The sequence below is a fragment of the Sceloporus occidentalis genome, unplaced genomic scaffold (assembly GCF_023333645.1).
Source record: "Sceloporus occidentalis isolate IW3139 unplaced genomic scaffold, rSceOcc1.0.p SCAF_68, whole genome shotgun sequence".
NCBI lineage: Eukaryota > Metazoa > Chordata > Lepidosauria > Squamata > Phrynosomatidae > Sceloporus > Sceloporus occidentalis.
Window position 1 is genome coordinate 3,820,838 of NW_028317048.1, and position 27,454 is coordinate 3,848,291.

The 27,454-nt window shown below is 39.8% G+C and overlaps 1 protein-coding gene and 1 pseudogene across 1 annotated transcript; both read right to left on the reverse strand.

Annotated features, from left to right (window-relative positions):
• Positions 1-2,806: 2,806 nt before the first annotated feature.
• Positions 2,807-6,536, reverse strand: LOC149286534 (keratin, type II cytoskeletal cochleal-like; annotated as a pseudogene).
• A 5,956-nt stretch (positions 6,537-12,492) lies between these two features.
• LOC149286535 (keratin, type II cytoskeletal cochleal-like) lies at positions 12,493-18,200 on the reverse strand. Its single transcript, XM_089493941.1, has 8 exons — positions 17,778-18,200; positions 16,181-16,389; positions 15,584-15,644; positions 15,373-15,468; positions 14,922-15,086; positions 14,704-14,829; positions 13,784-14,004; positions 12,493-12,529 (listed from the first exon to the last, which is right to left on the reverse strand). Exons 1-8 carry the CDS (start codon positions 18,198-18,200, stop codon positions 12,493-12,495), a joined length of 1,338 nt encoding a protein of 445 aa, XP_089350067.1.
• Between the last annotated feature and the right edge of the window lie 9,254 nt (positions 18,201-27,454).

Sequence of the window (27,454 nt, forward strand, 5' to 3'; positions counted from 1 at the left end):
GAGGGAGGGAAGATAATGAGTTCAGTTTTAGAAAGATTAAGTTTCAGGTAGTGTTGTGACATCCATGAAGAAATAGCAGACAAGCAATTGGTAATACGGGACAGGAGAGATGGAGAGAGATCAGGAGAAGACAGGTAGATTTGGGTATCATATGCCTATAGGTGATACTGGAGGCCAAATGAGTTGATTAGTTTGCCAAGAGAGGAAGTATAAAGAGAGAACAGCAGAGGGCCAAGGACTGAACCTTGGGGGACACCAACCGAAAGTGGAAGGGGTGATGATGTCTTGCCAGAGAAGGAACGGTTAGACAGATATGAGGAGATCCAGGAGAGAGCTGTATCTCGAATGCCTATAGAAGCAAGTGAGTGTAGAAGAAGGTGGTGATCAACAGTATCGAAAGCAGCAGAGAGATCCAGTAGAATTAGAATAGAGAAGTGACCTTTTGCTTTGGCAGAGAGCAAGTCATTGGAGACTTTTGTTAGAGCTGTTTCAGTAGAGTGAAGGGGTTTGAAACCAGACTGTAGAGGGTCAAGGAGGGAATTAGAGGAGAGGAAGTTAATGAGGCGGTTGTACACAATCCGTTCAAGCAGCTTAGAGATAAAAGGAAGCAGAGAGATAGGGCGGTAGTTAGTCAAACAGACGGGATCTGAGGAAGGATTCTTTAGAATTGGTGTGATTAGCGCATGCTTGAAGGCAGATGGTACAGTTCCAGATGATAGAGAAAGATTAAATAGGTGGGTAAGTGATGGACCAAGGGATGGATATAGAGACTTTGTGAGGTGTGAAGGGATGGGGTCGAGGGGACAGGTTGTTGGGTGAGAGGAAGAAAGAAGAGTGGTTATCTCTTCTTCGGTTGTAGGGGAAAAGGCAGTTAGTATAGTAGGAGTGGAGAGAGTGGTGTAGGAGGGAGTTGTAAGGAAGAGAGGTCTTTTCTAATAGTCTCGATCTTCTCTTTGAAGTGGGTAGCAAGATCTTGGGCAGTGAGAGAGGTTTGTGGTGTGGGTGTGGAGGGACAGAGAAGGGAGTTGAAAGTAGAAAAAAGGCGTCGTGGGTTGGAAGAAAGAGAGGATATGAGAGTGGAGAAGTAGAGCTGTTTGGTGAGAGAGAGGGCAGAGTTGTAGGTGTGGAGCATGAATTTATAGTGATTAAAGTCTTCGCTGGATTTGGATTTTCTGAAGTAACGCTCAGCTGTGCGGCAGCACTTCTGAAGAAACCGTGTGGTTTTGGTATGCCATGGTTGGCGTTTAACTAGTCGGGGGTAACTTGTAGTAATTGGAGCTATTGTGTCGAGGGATGAAGCAAGTGTGTTGTTATAAAAAGAGGCTGCTGTGTCTGGGCAGGAAATGGTTAACATGGAAGGTAAGAGAGGTTCAAGTGAGGCTGACAGTTGGGTAATGGTATTGTCTGGTAATGGCCTACAAGTATGAGGTGAGCGCTGTAAGTATTGTGACAAACCCTATAGCATGAGGGCCATACATGTCACTTTTAGGGGTCCTAAGCACAGTCCTCTAGGGCAATCAGAGTCAGGAACAGCAGCTTTAAACAAAACAGCGCTTTATTTTAACCACTTAAACCCCAAAAACCAAATCATAAAAAGAAAACCTAGCTCCCAATTGGAGCCCTCTCTAACTTAACTATGCTGGTCTAAACTGACCAGCCTAATCACCCACTACCTCAACCTCCCAACCAGACCCAGCTACGCCAGGCTCTGGAAAACCTCCCCCAGACAGCACACAAAATGTCCAGGCAGGTATTGCCTCACTTGGCTCAGGGATAGTCTTCTTCAGGGCCTCTCCTTGCCCTGGGAGCACAGGGAACTTCCTCTTCCCCCAACAGTCTTGCTGAGTATCAGGCTCCAGGGGTTTTTAATGCCCAGCACCTGTGCCTGACGCCGGCCTCATAGAAATCCCGGACCGGATCCTGCAGATTTCTTGCCTCCTGGAAAACCCGGCATGGCGTTTCCACAGAATGGGGGAATGGAGCATTGGCCCACCCTGCTCTCCAATTGCTCCACCCCAGGGACCCATATGTATAATCTGCATAGCAGCTGTACTCAGATGCCATGCTAATCATCTCCCTGGGGTTCACACGGTCACAGTATGTCTTGTTAGGGGTTAGCACTGGAGAAAAGGATAGAAGGTGGTGGTCAGACAGAGGGAACGGGTAGATGGAGAAGTCTGAAAGGGAGCATGATCTGGAGAAAACCAGGTCAAGTGAGTGTCCCTCGGTGTGCGTAGGGGAATTAGTCCATTGAGAGAGACCAGAGGATAGATATATCTAAAGGAATGTTAAAGTCACCCAGAATAAGACAGGGGATATTAGGAGAGAGGAAGAAAGGGAGCCAGGCAGAAAGGTGGTCAAAGAACTGCGAGATAGGACCTGGAGGGCGATATATGACAGCAATTTGAAGAGAGAGTGGAGAGAAAAGACGGATTGTGTGAGCTTCAAAGGAACAGAATGAGAGGGAGGGAGGGCTTGGTATATTCTGGAAGGTGCAGTGAGGTGAGAGAAGGATGCCTACACCACCACCCTTTCTGCCATCAGGTCTAGGAGTGTGGCTGAAGTGTAGTCCTCCGAAGGAGAGTGCAGCAGAAGCAGTAGTGTCATGGGAGGGGATCCAGGTTTCAGTAAGAGCTAGGAGGTTAAAAGCATGGGATAGAAAAAGGTCATGTATACAAGCAAGTTTGTTGCATACCGAGCGGGCATTCCATAGGGCACAGTTAAAGACGGGAGGTAGCTTAAGGTTGGAGATGATAGGAATAAGAATGGTTAGGTTGCGCATGTTGATTGAGTTTGCTGGTTCATATTACTTACAAATATTGACATGACCATCTGAAGACAATCTGAAAGAAAATATAAAATGTTATTTAAGAAGTAACCAGATATGACGTATGCAGTTAGTTGTAGATGAGTTTAACAGGTCTGTGAGAAATATATAGCAACACCAGAATGTCAGGACGCCTCACCTGCACTCTTCTTCCAGCATCTTCCTGCAGGTGGCGATCTCAATATCCAGAGCCAGTTTTACATTCATCAGTTGGCGAGCCATGTCTTGCTTGGCCTTTTGCAGAGCAGCTTCCAGTTCAGAAAGTTTGTTTTTGGCATCTCTGACAGCAGTTTCTCCACATTCCTCTTCCTCATTTATAGTGGCTTCCAAAGCACCACCCTGAGAAAAAAAAAATGCTTTGTTTCGTAAAGTTTTTATAGCTTAAGTTACAGAGAGGTATATTGCACCATGTTGAACAAGTATATGGGTTTGTGAGGTGCACTCAAAATAAATGACAAAAAGACAGTATGCACATAGCATCAAATCTATAGCAGATCTTACCTTCATGTTTAGTTTTTATTACTGCTTGACCAAACAGCAGAAACTTCCTCCTTTCATACAGAAATTAAATGAATAAATGACAACGGATTCTACTTACATCAAGACTTTTAGGTGTTCAGTAATATCAGGGAAAATTATTTGTTGTATCACAAAAGATTCTAAGGGACCTTTTATTACTGGCAGTAAAAAATAATTCTTTATCATAAGTAATGAATAACTATTGCCTTTGGATAGTTTACCTGAGCTTTTACATTGTCAATTTCTTCCTTTGAATTTTTCGGTTTAATTCACATATTTGATCTCTGCTGCTTTGCAGGTCATTTTCATTTCTTCCTACAGCCATGCTGAGCTCTTCAAACTGCAAATGCACACACATATACAAATATGCAAATGCTTTAATGTTTTTACTTACGTATATAAAGACCTCTTTTTTATCTATTCGGATTTCAGCGAAACAGACTCACCCGTGACTGGTACATGGCTTCAGTTTCATCTCTGCTCCTGTTAGCGATCTCCTCATATTGAGCTCTGACCTTAGCAATGATTTCATCCAGGTCCAGATCACGGCTGTTATCCATGGACACGACCACAGAGGTGTCTGAGATCTGAGCCTGAAGCTGGGCAATTCCTACATAAGTAAAAAAAAAAAAATTTCTGTCCTAAATTCCTTATTGAATGTATAAATTCTGTTTTCAGTAATGACTGTAAAAAAAATCTTATGAGCATTAAAAATATTTGTATCTTAATGAAAAGCGAAAGATAAAAATCTACTTGCTGCATCAAACAAAGTTCTCAGGAAGTTGATCTCAGTCAGGGATTCAGCCTTAGATTGTAGTTCGGCTTTGTTCATGAAAGCTGCATCTACACCCTAAATGGAAGGACAAGAGCAATATTTATATATATACTTATTGATTTGGAATTACATTATGAAAAATTATTATAAAATGTTCTTGGTGTAAAATGTAGTTTGCTTAGCTTTTCAAGGCCATTAGTCCCACATTTAGCTCACTTGTTCTTCTATATGTTTCTTTAAATGTCAAGTGCTCACTCAATAATTTTTCAGTATGAAGGATTTATTGACATTTTAAATCATTTGCACAAAGATGCCTTTTGGTTTTGTTATAAACAGCTCCTTTTAAGGCTTGGGGTTACTACCACAACATTCTGGTGTCCCTTGATGGGTTCAAGATCTTGGTTTACTATACATGTCAACGCGCTGATGAAGTGGTTGTTTTCCTGACAATTCCCTTTTTAATCAAGTGGCTTTTGCATTTTTTTCTGCCATTAATACTATATGTTCGCCTTAGGTCATACCATATTAAAGATTTCAAATGTCAGTTTATTATGTTGGTTTTTTATTCCTTGTCCTCAAAATGTCTAATAGCAGAACTACCTATGATTACTTACCTTCTTTAGAGCAGCAAACTCATTCTCTGCAGATGTGCGTCTGACTGCTTCTTCATAGCTAAAAAATGTTAAACAGGTTTAATAAGATAGTACAGCCCATATTCCACATGACATATATATTGCTGATTTTCATGCCACATGCCTGCCATTCTGCAGTGTGAAATGATTAATCTTAAAATTATACATGTACACTTACCTTCTTATCTCCCTTACATTTTGCTCCATACTGGTTTTTTTTTCTGCTTCCAGACGAGACCCCTCACATCCAAGATTCTCCAACTGGCTTTGGAGGTTACTGATAAAAGCCTCAAACAAAGGCTCAATTTAACCTGGCACTTTTTTGCTCTTGAAGAAGAGCCCACTTAGTCTCCAACAGTTAGTTTTGTTCTAAAAATCTCACCTATGACAAATTAAATTAAATGGCCAGAACAAGCAAAAAATCATTGAAGCATGTTCACATGTAACATTTATTTGAAATTTCTATAAAAATAATTTTGAATATTTTAGTTTAGCTTTCCAGTTTACAATTGTTTTGTTTTTTTCCCCCATTTACTGCTACATTTTTACTCCTGCTCCAGAGAGGATCAATCAGACACAAGACACCAATAGTTCTGGTGTACAAACTGGCATATTAAAATGATAAACTGTTATGCAGATTTGAAAATACAAACTTCAAAACATACCGTATTGGCTCGAATATAGGCTGCACTTCCCCCCCCCTTTAAGTCTTTAAAGTGGGGGTGCGGCCTATATTCGGGGTCTAGCGCCCGACGCCCGGGAAATGCAGTTCCGGGCGCCGGGCAGGCAGCAGGGTTAGGATACAGATCCCCCGCAGCGGTGCAGGGGACCTGTATCCTACTCTCTGATACGCTGAGACAGCCTCCCCTGCCAGCACTTTCAATGGGGGGAGTGCCGGCACGGGAGGTTGTCTAAGCGCATCGCGCAGACGTTCACCGGCAGCGGCGATGTGTGTAAACAACCACCGCTGCCGGCACGTCTGCTCGATGTGCTTTAACAATCTCCCTTGCCGGGAATTCCCACGGGGGGGAGTCCCGGCAAGGGAGATTGTTAAAGCACGTCGTGCAGACGTGCCAGCAGTGAGAGGTTGTTAACGCTTGCATCGCTGCAGCCGGTGAACGTCTGCGCGATGTACGGTAAGAATCTTCCTTGCCGGCACTTCCCACGGCGGAAATGCCAGCACCGGAAGTTGAATACGCGTACTGCGTAGCTGTCCGCCGCCGGCCCTGCAAGACCCCGGGGAGTCTGCACCGGTAAGTCTAGGGGGGACCTCTTGGGGGCAGAGTGGCAGCATATCTCGGGGTGGGGGGCACATCTCGGGGGCAGAGTGCATATCTCGGGGGATAGAGTGGCAGCATATTTGGGGAGAAAAGAGTGGCAGCATATATCGCGGGGGCAGAGAGGTGGCATATCTGTTCCGCTGTTTTTTTTTTTTTTACTAAAAAAGCACCTAACTTTTAGGGTGCGGCCTATATCCGAGCCAATACGGTAATTATAATTAATAGGAGACAAATGTATCTACAGCGTCATCGCTGAAAAATCATCTCACCTTATCTATAAATGATGCAAATTTGTTATTAAGCGCCATGATTTGGTTCCTCTCTTCAGTTCTCACTCGCTGGATGCTTGGATCAATCTCCAAGTTGAGAGGTGCCAGGAGGGCTTCATTTGTAGTAACTGGCCTGATACCTCCAGAGCATCCCTTAAATCCAGAGCCAATCTCAACAAAACCATGTACAGATCCATGTCCACTTTTTCCTGAGTGGAAGCTTCCCAAGGACATCTTGTGTCCCTTGGATCCAATACTCCAAGTGTCTTGTGTCCATGAGCTGCAGGTTTGGAGTGGTGGGAGAAAGTGCTGTGTGCAATGACATGTTTAGGTAAAGCTACTGAACAGGAGCTGAAGTGCTTGGGTCCAGGACTGTGGATGGAGTGATGAGACATGGTGCTTTTTCTCAGGGGAGGTAGAAAGCTGAGAAAATCACTCTTGTACTGGAGATTTACATTTTCTTGATGCAATCTAACTGCTTTTATATCTGACATGTGTGTTAACACCTACCCTGACTCTATGACTGGAGCTTGGATTGCTGTTTGATTAGTGTCAGCTTCTCCAACTTTTATAGAAATAAACAAGCATCAAACTTTCATTATCAAAGCTAAACCACATTAATTATCAGGTGCTTTCAATAAAAAACAATCCACCACAGGATAAAAAGATGCATAAATTATGTAAAAAGGCATACATCACAGTTAATGATGATAAATCCATAAAGAGGATAGCATGCCATCAGCAATGCTCTGCAATGCATTAGAGCAATTTCCCAGTAACTGGGGAAAAAACAAACTTTGTTGCTTTTTGATGCAAACACGATGCTATTGTAATTCCCTGTAAAAAGATGAGGCTTTGATCAAAATTGGTTCCAATAGAAAATGGAAGACGCTAAATCAGAACTGCATGAGATTTTTCATCACTCCACCACATGTAGCAATATACCCAGGACTAGCACCACCATACAAGCAGCCACTTAGGGTCCCCACTAATCTATTGGGCCCCTAAGAGAATGAGGGGAACATGCTAAACATAACATTTATGTGTATGTCTTAGTTTTTTTTTTATTATATGTGTTAAAGATAGAATCATGGTAAACCTTTTTACTGAAGACATCCAAATGTCAACCCCTGATTACACCTTCCATACAACTAAAAATAATATATTGCAAATGTGCGTCTAATACAATCAAAATACAAATTAAGTATGAGCTACTTGCATTACAGAGCCAGGAAATTACAATTTTGAATTAAACAAGCCTATTGGACACATCTATATTCATGGTTAGTCATAAAATATGTGAACTTGATGTGTACATCCCTCTGAACTACACATACACCCATTTACTCCCTTCACGCAGCTGAAGCGTACTATGGTCTCCATCTGTATGGTCTCCACAGATAACATGGCAAGTAATGCCACCTGCCATTTGGTCATTGCTGGTTTTTAACATCTCCATCTAGTACATTCTCAGCTGTTCTCAACTTTCATTGTTTTGGTAGTGTCTGCAGGGCCTCTATCATGGTGGTACGCCTGGTGCTGATGTACCGGGACCGATCAGGCAGGGAATAATCAAGTACCCAGCGGGTTCATGTAGCATGAGGTATGACAGAGAGAGGGTGTAGGGTGTGTGTGCATGTATTTATAGTGCCGGTATAAGTCGGTGTGTGTATATTTTATATATTTATGTATAGTGTTAGATGTTGTATATGCATGCATCTATAGTGTTAGAGTCAGTGTGTGTGTTAGTGTATGTTGTTGGATAGTGTGTGCATGTGTATGAGCGTGGTGTTAGTGTTTATGAGCATATGGTGTTCTGTGTGTTACTCTAAGGCATTAGTGTGAGTGTCCATGTCAGCGTATTGTGTTAGATTGTGTGTGTTTTATGGTGTTAGCATGCATGTGCATGAGTGTATGGTCTTACTGCATGTGTGTGTTACTGTAAGGTGTTAGAGTGAGTAGGTTTTAGAGCAAGTTTGCATGTTAGTATGTATCCTAACACTAACCTTAGGCTCCCCTTTTGTCTCATAAGGTGTGCATACGGGAGGATTATAAGGTGCAACTATGGATGGAACATGGGTGTAGCAATGGATAGGACGATGAGATGGACATGTGGTGGGCTGATGGGACAGGCACGGGGACCCAGGCTTTAAGTCTGTACTGGGTCCCAAGATTCCTAGTGGTAGTCATAAGCATCTATAATATCACCATGACTAGCTATATCAGCTGCTTCTGTACCTTTTCATCCTTCTACTACAGCCACAATCTCATTAACACCTACACTCTGGTGGTAGGTTCTAGGATTGTTTTACTTAACCCGTTAAGGGCGAAGCCTTTTTTACACTATAGGACCGGAGCAATTTTCATGTGTTTACTATGTCTCTGTTCAACCAAGTCACTCTTTCTCAATTAATGTACCCTCACAAATTATGGTTTGTTTTTTTAACACAAGTGGGGCTTTCTTTCGAAATTCTTTGTAGGAATAAAACAAATTTAAAATAAGAAAACCTATTTTTTCACAGTTTTACATGTGTTTAACCCCTTGATGACAATTGCCGGTCCGAGCACATCACGGAAATTCAAGTCGATAACGACAAATGACGTGCCAGGACCGGCACGTCATTAAACGGGTGCAGAAAGCGATCTATTTTCGCTTTCTGCACCGAAATGGCGTTGCTGTAATGCCTCGACCTCGAGGCATTCAGCAATGCCATTATCGGCACAAAGGGGCCATCTCTCCGGGGCGTCAACATCCGCCATACTTTGTATGGCGGCGGACGCCCGTTTTAAAAGCGTTTAGGAGGCGATCAACGATCGCCTCCTAAACTTAAATGGTGTCGCTGGAATGCCTCGATCAGGAGGCATCCAGCGACACCAAACACTTACCTGGGGATGGACTGTGACCGCTCCGGAGAGCGGTCACAGCCGCAGCTGCCGGTGATCTTCGCCATCAGCAAGATGGCGGCGGTCCGGGAAAATTCAATAAAGAAAAACAATAAAGTCTAAAAAGTTTGCTAGAGGGTCTCCAGACCCTCTAGAGAACTCTGGCTCCACTTGCAGGTTGAATATAGGTACTGCATTCAACCATGCAAGTCAATGGAGCTCAGCTTTCTAATCACAGTGTGATTAGAAAAAATAAATTAAAAATAAAATAAAATTAATAATAATTAGAAAAAAAATAGTAAAAACCAGTAAAATGTAAAAATAATTTCCCACTGATGTCACTATCAAGGGAACCTTCAAGTTGAAAAAAAATGTTAAAAAAATTAAAAAAAAGGCAAAAAAAAAAAATATATATATAAAAAATATATTTTTGTGAGCAAGTCCTAAAATTAGCATATTAGCTTAAAACAATTCTCGCATGGAAAGAGTTAAAATACTGGCATATTAAATGCCCATGGGGTGTCTACTTTTAAAAAATGTATGATTTGATGGGGTAAATTGAATTGGCCGGGTTCAACAAGGTCCCAATTAACACGGGGGGAAGGATGGCCACACATCTAATTTCCAATTAGAAAAATGCACACGTACCAAATGTGGCCTTTTAGTTCCCCCCAAAAATGACAAACCCATGCATGTGGGGTATCACTGTACTCAGGAGATGTTGCTGAACACATATTGGGGTGTCGTGTGACAGCGGCATATACCATGAGCTGTAAATTCATACATAAAGTAGGTGTGTGTGGGAAATATACACACACAAAAATACTACTGCAAACTTTTGCCCCCAAACAGCCAGGTAAAATCATTCATGTGAGGTATCGCTGTACTCAGGAGATGTTGCTAAACACATATTGGGGTGTTTTTTGATAGTGACAACAGAAATATTTAAGTTATCTTTTTATGGTAACAACCTATCAGTACCTGCATTTGTTTTTCCAACTAAAATGATCAGTAAATATATACGTTTAAAAATATATATGAGGCAACATTTTAGTCAACAATATATTACTGGAAATATCTAGAAACTTAGCAGTGCTAGAAATGATGTTTTCAATGCAGCATTTAGTTATGACTTTGAAACCGTAACTTCCTAAGTCGTTATAATACTAAAATGGCAGTGGTTTTATTATACTGTGAATGTTTGATTTGTGTAATTTAGGGCAGCAAGTAAGTTGAATATGATCAATTATATAGACTCTAGTAATTTGTACTAAAAGATACATTTTCAATGTATATAGTGCATTGGTTATGTCTTTAATTTAGTTCTAATAATAAGTTGACTCAGAAAAAGATTGATTTTCATTGTCGGCTTCTGTTTTTGAAAGGAACCATATTTCTTCTTTGTAACTTCTTCATCTAATACACCACATACATCTCTCCTACTGCTCATGTCAATATCTTCTGTCATACCAGGTCTTTTGATGTGACAAACCCAGCCAAGTGCTGGTCTTAGATATGGGTCTTCACTCCTGCCTTAGGTTTTAAATAAATTGTTTTCAACTTCTTGGCTTCCTTGACTAAACCATGAACTGTCTCTGCAATTTGTAGCTTGCCCACCTCTTGCTCTTAAATCAGTCTTAAACATTATAGACTATAAAACAAACATTAAATGTTTGTCAGAGGGAATAACCCCTATGCATCTTAGGCCAATGCCTAGGTTTATCACAATGTTGGGGATTCTGCTATGAACAGTGCAAGCAAAAAAGGACAATTTGTTTTCATCATGTACTTAATTATTTTTTAAAGCATGCCTATTTAAGTACACTTTGTAGAACCCACTGGAATCAAGCATCATGGAAATAAATCATGATATTTCATAATATAAGTGTGATGTTGAACCTCTCTTAAAATGGATGTTCTTACTGGTATTTACTTGATCATAGAAGCAAACAATGCAGTCACCTTTACACTATGGAATTACCTGTTATTCTATAAACAAATGTAATGTAATCTTGGGTGCCAAGATATATGGAAACTGATTTCTACAGAGTAAAAAAAATAAGCAAAAATGCAGCAGAATAAACATCAGGTTTTTTATTACATGGATAAGTTTTAATCAGTCTGTAATTCCTTTAAAAAATGATAAAACATGTGTTTCGTGAGATATACTTGAAAGAATGCTTTGCTTATTTTATTGAGAAGTTACAAAATACATATATGTATATGAGTGACAAGCACTTTTACAATGCAAGCAAGAGCTTTAGAACAGAAGTAATTATATATATATATATATATATATATATATACTGTATAGAATGTAAGTAACGAAACTAAAGATTAAATATGCATGATTATTGTTTAATTATTGCTCGCTGGCAGTGTATATAAGCACTTCAGCAGTGGTGTCCATGGCCAGAGCTGTGATTTCTTTTGGCGATGTGGGTGAAACCTGAGCTGAATCCCCCCTTATGGTGGTGGCCAGCACTTGATCCATGGGACATTCCTCCTGAGTGATGTTTTCCTCCAGTGCTAGAATGCACCACAGCTAGAAAATGAAAAGATCAGTTAATTTACTAATATAAGTCACTTGGTAATTATGCAATGGTAAATTGCTTACTGCCTCTAAAATGTAATTAAAATATATGTAAGCTTAACATACATTAACTTGCGCAAAAGTTCAATATGTTTCAATATGTTTGCTGTTTAGATTAAATGTACCAATAGATTATAAAATCGCAAGAACATGGCCCTCTTTTCATTCTGTAGCAATATGCTATTTTTGTTCAACTTATTAATTAATTATTCATTTTGCATATTGTTCATTTTAATGTTATTGTTAATTATGTATTCTCTCCTCATTACAATAATGCTACATGTATCTCCTGGAGCTCTGTAAGTAAAATGTAAAAATAATAATGTAAATTCCAGTGTTCAAATTGTTATATTGAACAATTTATTCTATTGGAGTCATATGCAGATGGTTTTATATATTGCAGGGCTATATTACCCACCATTTAACCTAACAGATTAAAGAGCAGGATATTGGTAGTTTGTGGCAATGGGGATGTACACCAATGGCTCAGAAATGGGATATTGACTCTTTTCCACTAATGATGCTATATAAGTAAGTTTGCTGAATGCAATCCTTGTTTTGTTGTTAGATTAACAATGGCAAGTATTATTTAGCAATAATAACAGTAGGCATTTATCAGCCCCTTTAGTTTAAATGAATTGCCTATGTGAATCCCTTTAGTGAATCTCATGTATAAAGTGGCTTATGTTTCAAATAAAAATATTAAACAAGATGTTACTTACAGATATTAACAGGACCGTCTGAAGCCAATCTGAAAGAAAACACAAAATAAGATCCACCTTATATTTATTTTTTGTTAGATGCGAGTAAGTATATATATATATATATATATATATATATATATATATATATATATATATATATATATATATATATATATATATGGATTAAGCCGTATTAGACCAGCAGACACTTCTTATTCTGTAGCTATATGCTATTTTTGTTCAACTTATTAATTAATTATTCATTTTTCATATTGTTAATTATATATTCTCCCCTCAGCCCCCGATACTGGCATTTAAGCAACCACCTAACCTGAGAAAAAGATAAGCGCGCAGCAAACTGACCCAAAAACAGGAGCATACACAGAATGGCACTGTACGATGCAACAAATCCCGCTGCAAACTTTGCCAACATATATGTGACAGTTACACAGCCAGTCACAACAACAAAACATACAGCATCAAGGATTCTTACTCATGTACATCGGCAAACGTGATGTACATGATACAATGTTCAGCATGTGATAAAGGGTGCTACACTGGAGAAACGAGGCTTAAGCTGCACCTCAGAATAAACCTACATAGAAGTTCCATCAAAGACCACGAGGAAGACAAATATTGCACCCCAGTAGGACATCATTTTACACAGAATAATCACTCCATCCAAAACTTCAAAATTAAAGTAAACATTTGAGATGAAAATGATAGAATATTGCAACACCCTAAAAGAGGGACTTAATGTGGATTCTGGTTTCCTGACACCCCACCAGAACTGCATATGACATTCGTCTTAATGTCCAACAGTGTCTAATTGCTGTTATTGTCTCTGATGTGTTAATGTGTTTATTGGTTTTCCTTTGGTTATCTCTCTACCTCTTTGCATTCTTCACCTCCAGGCCAATTATTTATGACACCCCACTCAACACCCACGCTTCCCTTCCCTTATACCATCACTTGTTTTAAGTTGTGACCTCTATCATGTTGATCAGTATTGCTTCAGACCTGATGAAGAGAGGATAACGCTCGAAAGCTTCTCTTTTAAATATTATGTTAGTCCAATAAAAAAGGTATTTTTTGACATTATATATAATGTTTATATATACAGGCCCGGACTGGCCTTCTGGGATACCCGATATATGCTCCATAGGCACCCGATCTGGCACATGCAGCCAACAGCTGCACATGCAATTTTCAAAAGTTTGAGGTCACTTAGAAATGAAATGTGAAAGAAAAGCCAATTTCATCCATTAAAATAATGTCAAATGGATCAGAAATACATTCACCTGCACTCTTCTCCTTCCAGCATCTTCCTGTAGGTGGCGATCTCAATATCCAGAGCCAGTTTCACATTCATCAGCTCCTGGTATTCTCTCAGTTGGCGAGCCATGTCCTGCTTGGCCTTCTGCAGAGCAGCTTCCAGCTCAGAAAGTTTGTTCTTGGCATCTCTGACAGCAGCTTCTCCACGTTCCTCAGCCTCAGTTATAGCAGCTTCCAGTGCAGAGCGCTGAGAAAACATTAAATAAGGCATGTTTTAGTTTTTGAGATGCTTGCACATTGCATATACCTCAAACAAAATTTCAGATATACTATTTATATTTTATATATCTGTGTATGTATATATATATATATATATATATATATATATATATATACCGTATTGGCCCGAATATAGGCCGTACTTTTCCCCCCCCACTTTAAGTCTTTAAAGTGGGGGTGCAGACTATATTCGGGGGCTAGCGCCCAGTTCCGGGCGCCGGGCAGGCAGCAGGGTTAGGATGCAGATCCCCCGCAGTGGTGCAGGGGACCCATATCCTACTCTCTGATACACTCAGACAGCCTCCCCTGCCTGCACTTCCCACGGGGGGGAGTGCCGGCACAGGAGATTGTCTAAGCGCATCGCGCAGACGTTCACCGGCTGCAGCAAAACGCGCGTAAACAGCCTCCGCTGCCGGCATGTCTGCACGATGTGCTTTAACAATCTGAAGGCAGAGTGGCAGCATATCTATTACAAAACTTTTTCTTTAAAAAAGCACCAAACTTTTAGGGTGCGGTCTATATCCGGGTGCGGCCTATATCTGAGCCAATACGGTATATATATACACTATAACTATATACTATATACTATAAGTTATATGTTATAATAATTAACAATATTATTTGTGTTATATATACAACATTTTGTGAGAAAGGCATTTTTTTTTACCTGAGCTTTCACGTTGTCAATTTCTGCCTTTAGTCTTTGAATTGTTCTGTTTAATTCACAGATCTCATCTCTACTGCTCTGCAGATCATTCCCATTTCTTCCTACAGCCATGCGAAGCTCCTCAAACTGCAAATGAATACACAAAAATATATGTTATCATAATATATTCTTAAATAAATATTCTTTCTCTGTTGTGATTTAAGTTAAGATATATTCACCCGTGACTGGTACATGGCTTCTGCTTCAGCTCTGCTCCTGTTAGCTATCTCCTCATATTGAGCTCTGACCTCAGCAATGATTCCATCCAGGTCCAGATCACGGCTGTTATCCATGGACACAACCACAGAGGTGTCTGAGATCTGAGCCTGAAGCTGGGCAATTTCCTGTAGAAATATTACAAAAAGGAGGTATATAAAATGCCTTCTCAAGTAATTAATAACCATTCATAGGGTAGAACAGCACTACAAAATACTTAACAGAAACGCAAAACAATAATAATTATGATAATAGTATAATAATACAATAATAGTATAATAATGCTACAAACTTAAATAAGAACATGAAACTCAAGTATGTACATTCTAATTTGTTTTCAGTAATTTTGAAAGAAGAACAATTTTGTTATTAAAATTTATTTTTAACAAGAAGAAAAAAAGAAAATCTATTTACTGCATCAAAGAGAGTTCTCAGGAAGTTGATCTCATCAGTCAGGGAATCAGCCTTTGCTTGTAACTCAGTTTTGTTCATAAAAGCAGCATCTACATCCTGAAAATGAGAGAACGCGTGGTAAGAGAACAATAATAATTTGACATTAGTTAACATTGCTAGTTTATTTTATAGATTTTCTTTTCAACATGTATATAAATTATTTTACTCTTACCCTCTTTAGTCCAACAAACTCATTTTCAGCAGCTGTTCTTCTGTTGACCTCTTCTTCATATCTGTTATGTTAAAAAAAAAAATTGCAAGAATACATTTTTAATTAGTATATGAATTTCATTTATTTTGACAATATAATTTATTTATTTTGAGTCATGTGGGACTTCCAGATCCAGACAGACAAGCAGGTAGTGGGCAACCAAACCGACATCATGGTGGTAGACAAGAACCAGAAGCAGCAGTGGTGATAGACGTAGCGGTGCCAAGTGACAGCAGCATTAGGAAGAAGGAGTATCAGAAGCTGTATAAGTGCCAGGGCCTGAAAGAAGATCTAGAGAAGATGTGGAGAGTGAAAGCCAAAATGGTCCCAGTGGTCAGAGGAGCACTTCTAAGCTGGGAGAGTGGCTCTAGCAAATTCCAAGAATGACTCCAGAAGAGTGTAGTGCTATGGAACAGCTAAAATACTGCGGAGAACCCTCAAACTCCCAGTCCTCTGGTAAGAGATATATCTGTGCTGTGTTAGAACCTAATAATGTTCTAAATGTTTTTACCACAACTGTACTTCACAGAATCAATGAATGAATGAAGAAACCTCTACCTTCTCCTTATTTCCTCTACATTTTGCTCCATGCTGTTCCTTTCCGCTTCCAGGTGAGTTTTCTCACATTGGAGACTCTCCAGCTGCCTCCTGAGATTACTGATAAAAGCCTCAAACAGAGGCTCAATCTGACACCTGGCAGTTTTCTGGTCTTGCAGAAGAGCCCACTTAGTCTCCAGCATCTTGTTCTGCTGCTCCAAAAACCTTACCTGAAAATTGAATACACAGTACATACATATATATATATATATACTTTATAGGAACCAATGCTATTGAGAATAGAAATTAGGCCTTGCTTTAATAGAGCTGTCTCAGAGTATTCAGAGATTTCTGTAGGAAATCTTATATTAACACTGTGTAATTATCAAAAAGTTTTGTTTTTTAGTTACCTATTTCTTTTGGTATAAAATTACTTCTGTTAAGCCTAAAATCAACTGATACTTATGCAAAAGATTATATTTGCAAATTACCATATAACTAATAAAAAAACAATCATTGTGATTTGAAATTTTCTAAACATGAAAAAGAATCAAATTTGCCTTCCTTGCTTTTTGCATGACCTTGTTTCTATGTTTTTGCACAGTAGTGCTCGTGAGAATTAAGCAAATGTTCCATCTTGTTCTTGTAGTGTATAGTTTCTTAATAATCCTTTAAATGACAACCATACATATTGAAAATATTGGTCAAATATATAAATATATTTCAAAGGTTGTCCTCATTTTGCTGATGCCACATGGGCTTTGAGGTAAGTACAAACATTTAATTTTGCTGACATGTACATTATGAACAAGGCAGTCCAGATCATTTTTTATTTAAATATGCTATGCATAATGAATTATGGAAATAATTGACAACATTTTAAATATTTTACTATGTGTGATATATATATATATATATATTTATATATAATGTGGCAAACCCTGTAGCACGAGGGCCATAAATGCCTCAGTTGGGGTCTTAAACACAGTCCTCTAGGCAATCAGAGTCAGGAACACCAGTTTGTAGCAAAAACAGTACTTTATTTTTAACTGCTCAAACCCCAAAACCAAATCACTAAAAGAAAAACCTAGCTCCCAATTCGAGCCCTCTCTAACTAAACTATGCTGGCCCAGACTGACCAGCCTAATCACCCACTAACTTGACCTCCCAGCCAGACCCAGCTAAGCCAGGGACTGGAAAACCTCCCCCAGACAGCACACAAAAGCCTCACTTGGCTCAGGGATGGTGTTGTTCAGGGCCTCTCCTTGCCCTGAGAGCACAGGGAAACTACCTCTTCCCCAACAGTCTCTCTGATTATCAGGCTAAAGGAGGGTTTAATACCTAGCACCTGTGCCTGATGCAGACCCCATGGGACTCCCGGACTGGATCTTGCAGACCTTTAAGCTTTTGGAAAAGCCGGCATGGATTTTCCACTGAACAGGGGAATGGAGCATTGGAGAACCCTGCTCCAATCACAATATTTATATAAAAATGTAAATATATAAAAAATGTTTGATCTTAGAGCAGTTATAACAAACCAAAGTATATATATATATATATATATATATATATATATATATATATATATATAGTAAATTATGCAATAAAATAACCTTACCTTGTCAATAAAGGAGGCAAATTTATCATTGAGTCCCCTGATTTGGTTTTTCTCTTCAGTTCTCACTCGCTGGATGCTTGGGTCAATCTCCAAGTTGAGAGGTGCCAGAAGACCTTGGTTCACAGTTACTGAGGTTATACCTCCTGAGCATCCTCCAAATCCAGAGCCCATTCCACCAGTACCATGTCCAGATCCATGTCCACTTTTTCCTGAATGGAAGCTTCCAAATGAGATCTTATGTCCGTTGGATCCGATACTGTGGGCACTTCTGCTGCTGAAGCAATGCAGTGTCTTGTGTCCATGAGCTGCAGGTTTGGAGTGGTGGGAGAAGGTGCTGTGTGCACTGACATGTTTAGGTAAAGCTACTGAACAGGCACTGAAGTGCTTGTGTCCAGAGGTGCTAAGGCTGGAGTGATGAGACATGATGCTTCTCTCAGAGGAAAAGGTAGGAAGGTGAGGAGATTAGTTACAGTGTGCAAGGGAGATGTATATCCGCCAGAAACAAACCTGCTGCTTTTATACTTTGTGAGGGTGCTAACTCACCCAAAAATAATGTTACTGGCTCTTATGATCATTGTTTGATCAGATTATGACTCTCTAAAATAAAACATTTACATAGCTACATCATCAAAGACATAAACTTTAGTGTTGGCTTCCTTGAGTATAAAACTATTTTACAGGCTTTTTAATTTGTTTTTAGCTTGTTTTGGAAATGGTCATATTTTAGAAGGTCTGTAGCCGTTTAATAAAATGCAGACATTCCCAAAGTTATTGTTTAACTGAAATTATTAAACATTTCATTTGCCTTTATTTTCATTAATAAAGTGCTGGGAATTCAAATGCTTATTTTATGAGCAAATGTTGCTTTATCATATGTGAGTGACCTTTGTGGAAGTATTTACTAGCTACTTATTTTATATACATAGAAGTTGCGCTATATTATGTTGTTTCTCTTTTTCATTTGAGGATTGATTTGTATTAATATAAGTATATCACATTATTTTTGCACAATCACTGGTTGGCATTTGTTTATTTGGTATTTTATTCCGTTTACAGTGAACAGGTGTAATCACTGTTTAGGGTTTGTAGCACTCACACTATATAGTGAAACTTAATACGATTAGAGTAAAGTTCTTTTTTTTTTAGGGAATGTTTTATCACTAATGTAATATCCCCTATTTCCTAGATTGGTAAGATATTACCTAAACGGTTTCTTTCATTCTTTAAATAAAAAATAAAGCTATTTTTACTACACTGTAATAGAGTTTGCAGGATTCTATGATTTGTCCTATGATGGGGGGATGAGCATAACCACTTAGCAACAGTTAGTGGGAATGCGTCAGCCTCCCTGAGTAAGAGAGGAAACACTTGTGCTGTGTTCAAGTGTAGTAACAGCGTCTCTTAGCCAATCAGGTCATCGGGACGGCTGATTTTAAAATGGAAAACGGCAGATGGTTAATTAATCCCGACCAGTGTGGAGGTAATTTAGAATAATATGCACAAAGGAAAAAATAAGGACCGGCTTTATGAGATAACACAGACTATAAATCCAGAAAAGGTCCAGAACTTAATCAACGATCATAAAACAAGATGGCAAACATATAGTCAGCTATAACCACTCATAAACATTGTATCAGATTTAGATGAACCTTATGTACTAGGGTTTACAAGGCAAAAAAGACATTTTTTAGGTCAAAAGAAAACATCAGTCCTAGTTTCCGAATTTTCTATTTGTGATGGTGCGTGGATTGCTGATTCTGTTCCAGGAAACAATTGTAATTGGAAAGTGGGCTTATTCAAACTAAAAACTTAATAAAGAACATAAGGAAATAATAATGTGAAAAATCACCACAAGCAACCACCCAATTCTTAGGATTGTTGGGATGTTAGGTGCTTATGATCATCCTAAAAACTTTAATTTGTCAGTCCAGTAGGCATAACCACCTAGCAACAGCTAGTGAGTAGAAAAGCACACACCTGGTGTTGGTCCTTAAAAACTGCAGCCATTCAACCTCTGACAGCCTCTAGTTAATTCTAACAAATGTTTTACTGGAAGACCACCACACAGCCTTCAAAATAACCAGAGAAGTTAAGCTTTTTGCTGCTGTTTTAGAAGCACATTAACTGCAGGAGTTTGACTTGGAGATCATTAGTCCCTTGAAAGCAATCTGCTGTCCACCCTATAGGGGGTTTTGACTCCCATGATTAGGGTGTTCAGACCAGATGTTCAGACCAGATGCACCAGAAATACTTTGTGCACTTTGTCAGAATAGATGGAGGAGGAAAAGCAAGTGCGGTGGAAACATCCATCCACTGAAAGGATGTTGCATCCTTCTCCAAGCCCCTATGGTATGGTCAAAGTGTTAGCGGGATAGTGAATCTACCAGTTTGTTTCCTTCTCCAGGAACATGTTCTACAAACACTCGCAACATGTTTGCTAAAACCTAGGATCTAACATTTCCATACACAGAACCTTTGATTTTGTGCCGCCACTGTGATTCACTGTATGTATGCTACTGCTGTTTCATTGTCCAATTGAACGCGTACCAACAGTTCTATGGAGCAACTAGACTGTGGAGAAATAATTTTATTACTCTCAACTCCAAAACGTTTATGTGAAGTAGACTTTCCTGATTTGACCAGATACCTCATAGAACGTTTTAACCTGAAAACAAGCTCCAACTGAGATTTAAGGCGTCCTATGTATTTGTCATAGCAAGGTGTCGTTGTAACGAGGACGAGGCAAAGGAATCACTGTCAACAGGACAGCATTAAACTCTTCTTTTTGCGGGGAGAATTGCCTTTGAAGCCCACTGGCAACAACAAGAGTTGTTTGCCTGAGAACATCAGACTCAATGTGCATAATATAGAGGAACCAATTGTATTCCAGGGATAGCTCTACCATTTTCCCTATAATCCTTGCCAGATTCCTCATTACCAACTGCATCACCTGAGAGAACTGCACAGCTGATCCTGTAATTTGTCCCATCTAAAGCTTCACAATGAATCCAAGGTCTTGGAAAAGACCGCTCTCCTCTGAGATATATAAACTGAGCTCAGTAACAGGATATTGTCCAGATAGTAGACATAGGAAACCTTTTTGTCCGACATGAGCTTTCACAGTTTTCATAATTCTGGAAAAGGTATATGGTGCATTGAAGAGGCCACTATGACCACCCACAGGTAGATTTGACCTTTCCAGTGGAACCTCAGAAAATGCCTGTGTTTTTTTGAAACAAAATTGCATGGAAAGTAGCTTTCAAATCTGATTAGGTGCAGTAAAAATTATTCTGTACTAGGTCTGGAAGGTCTGAGTGACCTTTCTTCCTGAACCTTTTCCTCTAGAGCAGACCTGGGCAAAGCACGGCCCGCGGGCCACGTCCGGCCCGCTGAATAGCTCGGACCGGCCCGCAAAGAGTGTCCTGGTGACTCACCAATGAGTCCGGTGTCCCCCCCGCCCCGGTCACTTACCTTAAACTCCTGTGTTGGAAGCGTTTGTCTCGGGTGCCGGCGCTTTACGTCAGACATATGACGTCAGACGCCGGCGATCAGCAGTGAAGCGCCGGCACCCGAGACAAACGCCTCACGCTTCCAACACAGGAGTTTAAGGTAAGTGACCGGGGCGGGGGGGGAGATCCTGAGAAGGGGGGGTTAGGGAGTTAGAGGGGAGATACTGAGAAGGGGGGGTTAGGGAGTTAGAGGGGATATACTGAGAAGGGGGGTTAGGGAGGGAGGTCTTACTGTGTGTGTGTGTCTTACTGTGTTTGTGTGTGTGTGTCTTACTGTGTGTGTGTGTATCTTACTGTGTCTGTGTGTGTCTGTGTGTGTCTCACTGTGTCTTACTGTGTCTGTGTGTGTCTCACTGTGTCTGTGTGTGTCTCACTGTGTCTGTGTGTGTCTTACTGTGTCTGTGTGTGTCTTACTGTGTCTGTGTGTGTCTCACTGTGTCTGTGTGTGTCTTACTGTGTCTGTCTTACTGTGTCTGTGTGTGTCTCACTGTGTCTGTGTGTGTCTTACTGTGTCTGTGTGTGTCTCACTGTGTCTGTGTGTGTCTTACTGTGTCTGTGTGTGTCTTACTGTGTCTGTGTGTGTCTCACTGTGTCTGTGTGTATCTTACTGTGTCTGTGTGTGTCTCACTGTGTCTGTCTTACTGTGTCTGTGTGTGTCTTACTGTGTCTGTGTGTGTCTCACTGTGTCTGTGTGTGTCTTACTGTGTCTGTGTGTGTCTTACTGCGTGTGTCTTACTGTGTTCATAGCTTATTCAGTTATTGTAATAAATATTTTAGCCCATTTTTTAGCTCAAAATATTTTTTCCTTTTTTTTCTCCTCTAAAATCTAGGTGCGTCTTATCAGCAGGTGCGTCTTATAGAGCGAAAAATACGGTATGCACTCCGAAGCCTTGTTCATTTTGTTCACTTCTGTGCTGTGCTAATAGTTATTCAGGCCTTACTTATTCAAGCACCTCTACCAATGACGTAGGCTTGAATAACTTTATTAAACAGCACATAAGTTAACAAAATGGACAAGGCTTCGGAGTTTGTAGTTTGTAGAGGTCTGGCCCTCTAAAACCATTCCAATTTCTCATGTGGCCCCATGGGAAAATTAATTGCCCACCCCTGCTCTAGAGAAAGGTTTTTATAGCCTGACATTTAGAACTGGCATCAGGAGTTCCCTGGGGTACAAGGGACTGATCTATGCTGTAATGTATGGATCTGCCAACTCTATTTTTCCCTGTGATCCAAAACTGGATTTACCTGTCACAAGAGGGTATATCTCGGAAAAGGGAAATTCAAGAGGAGAAATTGTAGACCTATTTGCAGTACCCACTTGTCTGTAGTAATAGCCACTCAATGTAGTGTTGTGTGAAGAGAAATACTTGTGTGTGGCTAGGCATTCTCTTCCCATATGTGCCACCTCTGTTATATGAAACATGAAGAGCACTTGCCAATAATCAAATAAACTTTAGCAGTGCTGTTATTATATTTTCCCATATATATTTTCACATAAAAACAACACAGAAACTTTTAAAAAGTATTTTTGTTTCTATGTTAATTTATTCAGGGCCCCTCTATAACTAACATGCAAACTCGCGCAACACTATTTTTTAACACTATACACTAACACATTCTTTCTTCAGCTCCTCTTCTCTTCTTCAGAGTGCCACTAACTCTAGGTTCACCCCTGACACTCCAGCACCATACTGTTAGGGGCCAGGAACCAGATGGCGCAAAACATAAAGTGCAACACCTTGGGGGGAGGTGTAGCTGGTTTAGGGGACCTGTGTAAAGTAAAGGGCATACCCCACCAAAGATGGCAGTTTTGGCAATGAGTGTAGCTAAAAACAACTAAACTCAATAATTATGAGGAGTGTCCACATACTTTTGATTGTGAAATGGTGTACATAGAATGTAGCAAATTATCCTTATAGACCATTTTTGCAATGTATGTAGTGCATATGTAGTTATACACACACACACTGATTCATATATGCACACCGTCACTTACACATAAAATACATTTAATATTATATGTCACATACACACTGATTCATGTATGCACACCATCACATACACATAACATACATTTTATATTATACTATATATATATCTCACATTTATATATATATATACATATATACAGTATGATGTGATATATGATATACTGTACATATTCTCTCCTTCACTCAGACTTCTCATTCCGGGACAATGCATTGTCCTGGATTGATGCTGCAATCCGGGACAAGTGGTCCCCCTAGCTGAGGGGGGATACAAATTTATCTTATTTGTGGATAATATCCTTCTATCAGTGTTGTCCCTTCTCACCTCTGCTAAATCTATATAGAAAAATCTCAAATTTTTCCAGGCTGTCTTTGTTTAAAATCAATAGCAATATGTGTGAGGCCCTAAACGTAGGGTGACTTCGCGTCCTGGGAGAAGATAGAGGGGTGCCGAGCGGTCGCTCATAAAGTTTTCAGCAACCGCTCGGCGCTGGAATATGATGTCTTAATAAGCTTCCCCTTATTTTTATTTATACTACAAGGCAGCACAATTTTCACACTTAGTCCAGATGCAATTCTCGTATATGGGTGCTAGGTGGATCTGATTGCAGGAAACACTGTCAGGGCCACCCCCTTGCTTTGGTATTATGGAATGAGCAGGGGACAATTCCTGTGGAGACAGAATGCCCATGTCCACACCATCTTCTCCATATGTTGCATCAGCATAGGCATACAGATGGGCAGACCATACCTGCATCACACCTTAAGACTTTCCCACATAATACTCACTTCCTGCCCACATTAGGGAAACACAGGCACAGGCTTAAATGGGAGACTGACTAGGGGGACACAGGCTCAAATGGGAGACTGACTAGGGGGACACATTGTATGAAGAATGAGGAGAGATTATGATAAACTTATTTCAGGTTACAGGTTACACTCAACCTAAACAAAGCAGCTACAAACTATTGACACACTGATATTTACACCCACTGAGACCGACACACTGTTACACAACAGCGTCCCCCAGGACGGTTTAGGGGATGTGGGGAAATGCAAGCACATGTGGTGCCCAGAGCTGGTAATATGCGTTTGGCCTTTTGAGTACTGCCCTTGGGGTCACCCTGCAGCCAGAACCATGGTACTACTGAACCGCAACTACAGGGCTGTTTGCCTTTCACCGGCAGTGAATACGCTGATTTTCAGGATAAGTGCAGCAGTGTATGGGGTGGCAGTGGGAGAGTTTGGATACTGCTGATTTATGCTTTACTTGAAATTTCAGAATCAAATATTTTTTTTTTTAAAGATTCAGCCCTGACAGTTTAAGCCCTGAGTTTAAACTGCTCCAGAGCCAATCAAGAGTGGGCTGATAATGATGAGATCACGTACCCTTAGAAAGAAATCCACTGAAATATATTCATTTTTTTTAATTAAAAACTAAATTTTACTAGCAAGATTTTCTAAAATCAAATTTTATTGAGGGTATTTTGACTGAGCAAGTGTACAAGTTTGCAGGTAAATCATAATAAACAAATGCAGTTTCCAAAGTTATGCCTCATGTCTTCTCACCATTTCCCAAGCCACGTGGGAGAGTATGACAATAGAGGCTCTATTCCCCACCCTGAACATTAGGTTTTCATCCTAAACCATCTCCCTTTCCTTGTAATATAACCATCTCCATCTCAAAAACATTGCCTGCATTTGTCCCTTCCTAACACAAGATGCCACCAATGTCCATGCCCTCACTATCTGACTATTGTAACCCTGTCTGAGCTGGCCTCCCTCTTACCCATCTTGCCCCTCGAAAATACACCATGGATGCTGCTGCAAGACTTATCTCTCCCTCCCATTGGTTTATTAATACCTCTCTACTCTGTCAGTCTCTTCACTGGCTGTCTGCGTGCCTCAGGATTCATTCCAAAATCCTATTACTTTCAAAGCCCTTTATAGCGTTTTCCTTGCTCATCACTCATCTCTAAACACACTCTAAACCGTTCTCTCCTTCTGTCCTCTACTGATTTCTAGCTCTCATTCACGCTTGCAGGATTTCTCAAAGGCTGCCCCTATCCGCTGGAATGCCCTTACTTGGCAATCCGTCTTTCCCTCGGGTCTCTGGTCCTTCAAAAAAGCCTTCAGGACCCACTTCTTACAACATTACACGTTAAGTCCCTTCCATATTCCTTTAGCTCACCTTTCCTAGTCCCTTTCCTGCAATACTTATACTAGTGTGGCTGGTCCATCCTTAACAGTGACACTTTTATCTATTGTATAATATACCCCAACTCCCTCTAAATTGTATGCTCGTTTGACCAGGGACCTCCTCACCTGTTGTTCTCAAAGTCACATTTTTATGTTATATACTACTTGTTAAGTTCTGTCTGCCCATTGTACAGTGCTACAGAATATGATGGCTCTATATAAAACAATAAATAATAATAACTGAATTGGCAGCTGAAGATTCAAATTTTTTGATACCCAATTGATGGTACTTATTTTATTGACCTTGAAAGGATGAAGGGATGATTTTAACCTATGACCCTGAGGTTTAAATAGGCTCTGCAGTCAGGAGTTTTTGCACTTCCCATATACTTAGGTTCTCAAATGAAGACTGGGACAATCCTTGAGACAATATACTAAGGAAGACCTCAGATTTAATATACTCAACTAGAGTGATATATCACATACTGCAGAAAAAGTATCAATTAGAAGACATCTACATAGCTAATGTGATAAATACCAAATGAATATCTGCAGCTCTTTACACAGATATGCCGGTTAAAGTGACGCATAACGCTTACTTGTTCCCAGTCAGATTTTTAATGATGGGTCATAAGCAAGACAATAAGTGTTTTCAATGTGGGATCATTGGAGCCAATTTATTCCACTGCTTCTGAGAACTCGCATGGCAGCAGGCAGGAAACCGGTGCTGCAGCAATGGGTTCAGAAGTCGCCGCCAAAATTGGGTCTTCTTAAAAATAAGATGACATATCTGATGAGGATGTATTTGCTGGACATAAGTTTTGATAACAAGAAAACCCAAAGTATGTATTCAAAATACATTTCAACACACAGAGTGGTAATGTCAGATGCTTATAACAAACAACCACCAGTTAGGTTCCCGGGTCAGGGGTACACATGACATAAGGTTTACAGGTACACTCTCTCTTAATAAATTAGATCTTTCAATTCCCATATAAATTTTGTGGCCCTCCTTTGCACCTTTTCTGGTTCCGTAATTTTCTTTTTAAGGACTGGAGCCCAGAATTGTACTACATATTCAAGGTGAGGTTTCACCATTCACATGTTAAGAGGCAACATGGTATCCTTCTCCTATGACACAATCACCTTTTTATACATGTCAATATCTTATTAGCGTTTGCAGCTGATGACTGGCATTGCGCACTTTTTCCAAGTCCGTTGTCTACAATTATTCCAAAATACTTCCCCTCAGTAGTTCTTTAATCCCGTTCCAAATACGGGGACCATATGTGCCTTACGCCAGTCTATTGGCACTATACCTGAACTGAAAGAGTCCCTAAAGGTAAGCCACATTGGTTTTATTTTTTCTTGTATCCAAAAGGTATAGATTGATGTGTGCAATTTTGTATTGTGTGCTTCTATTGTCTTTGGTGTTCTGTCCAAAAAACAATCCATTCCAGTATATGTGTTCAATAGATGCCCTTAGCCTGTCAAAGTTGGCGCTTATAAAATTAATTGTTTTGGTAGAGTAGTTACCAATTAGCTTTTTTAGAATTATTCTCAAATGAAACCATATCCCAAGCGTTCTCGTACTTAGATGTTTTAGATAAGCTCCTCATTGTTAGTTATTTCCAGATCCCATACATCATAGAAACAAACTATGCATCCATCTTAGCTGTTGAGATATAGAGTCCACTGTTCTAGCACTAAATAAGACAGAATGCAGCAGAATATACCTTTATCTGTGGCACAGAGAGCCTTGGGTAAATTCTATATTGTTCAGTGGTTCAGTGGTTTTCACGAACAAGCTCTAGTTTTAATCAACCTGTTAGCTATTAAAAAAGTAGAAACCGTGTTTGAGTGAAGAGTGGTTTATTGAGAAGTTACAGAAGCATATATTTTTATATAAGCAACAAGCACTCTTACAATACTTGCAAGGGAATGATATAAGTGAGTTTTAGTACAGATACAATTTTAGATT

Excerpts from the sequence above, each read along its gene's own strand:
- LOC149286535 (XM_089493941.1), bottom strand. The coding sequence starts at position 18,200 with ATGTCTCATCACTCCAGCCTTAGCACCTCTGGACACAAGCACTTCAGT. Across the intron at positions 15,469-15,583 it reads AGTTTGTTGGACTAAAGAGG|GATGTAGATGCTGCTTTTAT; the intron begins GTAAGAGTAAAA and ends TCTCATTTTCAG. Across the intron at positions 15,087-15,372 it reads TGAGAACTCTCTTTGATGCA|GAAATTGCCCAGCTTCAGGC; the intron begins GTAAATAGATTT and ends ATATTTCTACAG.